Genomic DNA, 1630 nt, shown 5'->3' with positions numbered 1-1630 from the left:
GTTCTTATTTATTATTTATTATTTTGTTTTCTTTTTCCTTTTATTTATTATTTTTATTGTTGTTATTATATACAACTATTATTATTGTTGTTGTTGCTGTTGCTGTCTGTATTTTTTATAGTTGCTATCTACTGTTCTTTGCGTTTGCAGTGCATTTCAGGTTATTCTTCTCTCGCATTGTTTATTTGTGTGTTAATACAGTGGTTTAGGGTTTAGGGTTTATACGGTGGGTTTAGGGTTTGTGGTTTGTATGCAGGACATTGCGATGGTTCCGTTTGCACTGAAAATAGCTGAGGAGGGTTTTGCGGTGGTTTTGTTTGACTATAGACATTGGGGTGTATCTGAGGGTATGCCTAGACACGCAGCAAACCCCATAGAAGAGATGAAAGACCTGAAAGCGGTGCTGCAGCACCTGCATGCATCCAACGGCTTAGGTGGACGCGTAGACCCGAATCGTATCGCTCTGTATGGCGCCTCTCTAGGTGGGGGGCTTGTGCTGGCTACTGCAAGCAGTCTTGCACAGGAAAACAACAAAATTAAAAACAGCATCAAAGCTGTTGTTGCTGCTATTCCACTCGTCAGTGGCAGAGCTACACGCGCCAAGAGTCTCAAGGTAAACGCGAAACGATAATTAAAAAACCTCTACCCCCTTCTCAACGACATGTAGTTATGCTTTCTAACATTTTTATATAGATTAAAAGATACATACAGCTCCTGTGGTGTATGCAGTGGGGGGTTTGAATGAAGCGAACAGAAAATGTTGCTGTTTCTGCTGCAGCAGAATCCCTGGTTTCATGCTGCATGGTGACAGCTGCTGCTGCTTTTGTTGTGTTTGGTGGTTTGTATGCAGGAACGCGGGCTGTGGGAGAAAGTTCAAATTATGTGGGCAGTATTGAACGACCTGGCGTGGAGTGCTTTCTCCTCCGATGCTGCAGTGTACGTGCAGCTCACGCGCCCCAGCAGTGCTGAGGGCGTCAGCGCCATGAAAATTTCGGACGAAGAATACAAAATTTGGGCTTCTCGCACTCCACTAGAAGGAAAAAAGGTTGATGGAGCCTGGGAAAACAAACTGGCTGCGAGAACGATATTCTGGTTGGGGCAGTTTCAACCCGACGGTAGGTGGTGCACGCGTGCATTCCATTTCAGGTGTATAGGCAGCTGCCGGTTACAGAGCGAAAAAGGGGATTTGGAGGATATTTATTGGTTATTTTTTCGATTCTTTTGGATGAAATACTTTCTTTTTGTTTTTTCCTTTGATTTGTTGTGGTGATCGCAGAAATGGTCGTCAATTACCTCGAGGTTCCCACCCTCATCCTGGCAGGTTCAGAAGATACCCTCTGCCCGATTGAGCCGATTCGAAAGATGGTTGAAATGCATGCAGCGAAACATGAAAAAAACAAAATAACATTGAAAGAATTCCCTTGGCGCCATTTCGATTTCATTTCAAAAGAAAACTTTCCACTCCTTGTGGAGAACACCGCTGGCTTCATCAGGCAGTTCTTCTGAAGCTGAAAACAAAAAAAATGTTTTCCTCTTCGTTTTCACCTGTGTACTATTCCCGTGCCACTGAAAAACACAGGGAATCGCGCAAACGCAGTGTTAATGAGCGACATTCCACCATACAAACCCG

At 43.9% G+C, this 1630-nt stretch overlaps 1 protein-coding gene across 1 annotated transcript; it reads left to right on the top strand.

The window, feature by feature from the left end:
* Positions 1–250: 250 nt before the first annotated feature.
* EMH_0014080 (uncharacterized protein) lies at positions 251–1506 on the top strand (the record flags this gene model as incomplete). Its single annotated transcript, XM_013500005.1, has 3 exons — positions 251–613; positions 851–1115; positions 1277–1506. 3 exons carry the CDS (start codon positions 251–253, stop codon positions 1504–1506), a joined length of 858 nt encoding a protein of 285 aa, XP_013355459.1.
* Positions 1507–1630: the final 124 nt, after the last annotated feature.

Source organism: Eimeria mitis, genomic scaffold (genome assembly GCF_000499745.2).
Source record: "Eimeria mitis Houghton genomic scaffold, Emh_scaff491, whole genome shotgun sequence".
NCBI lineage: Eukaryota > Apicomplexa > Conoidasida > Eucoccidiorida > Eimeriidae > Eimeria > Eimeria mitis.
Note: the sequence above shows the minus strand (reverse complement) of the source record. Positions and strands in the feature narration are given on the sequence as shown.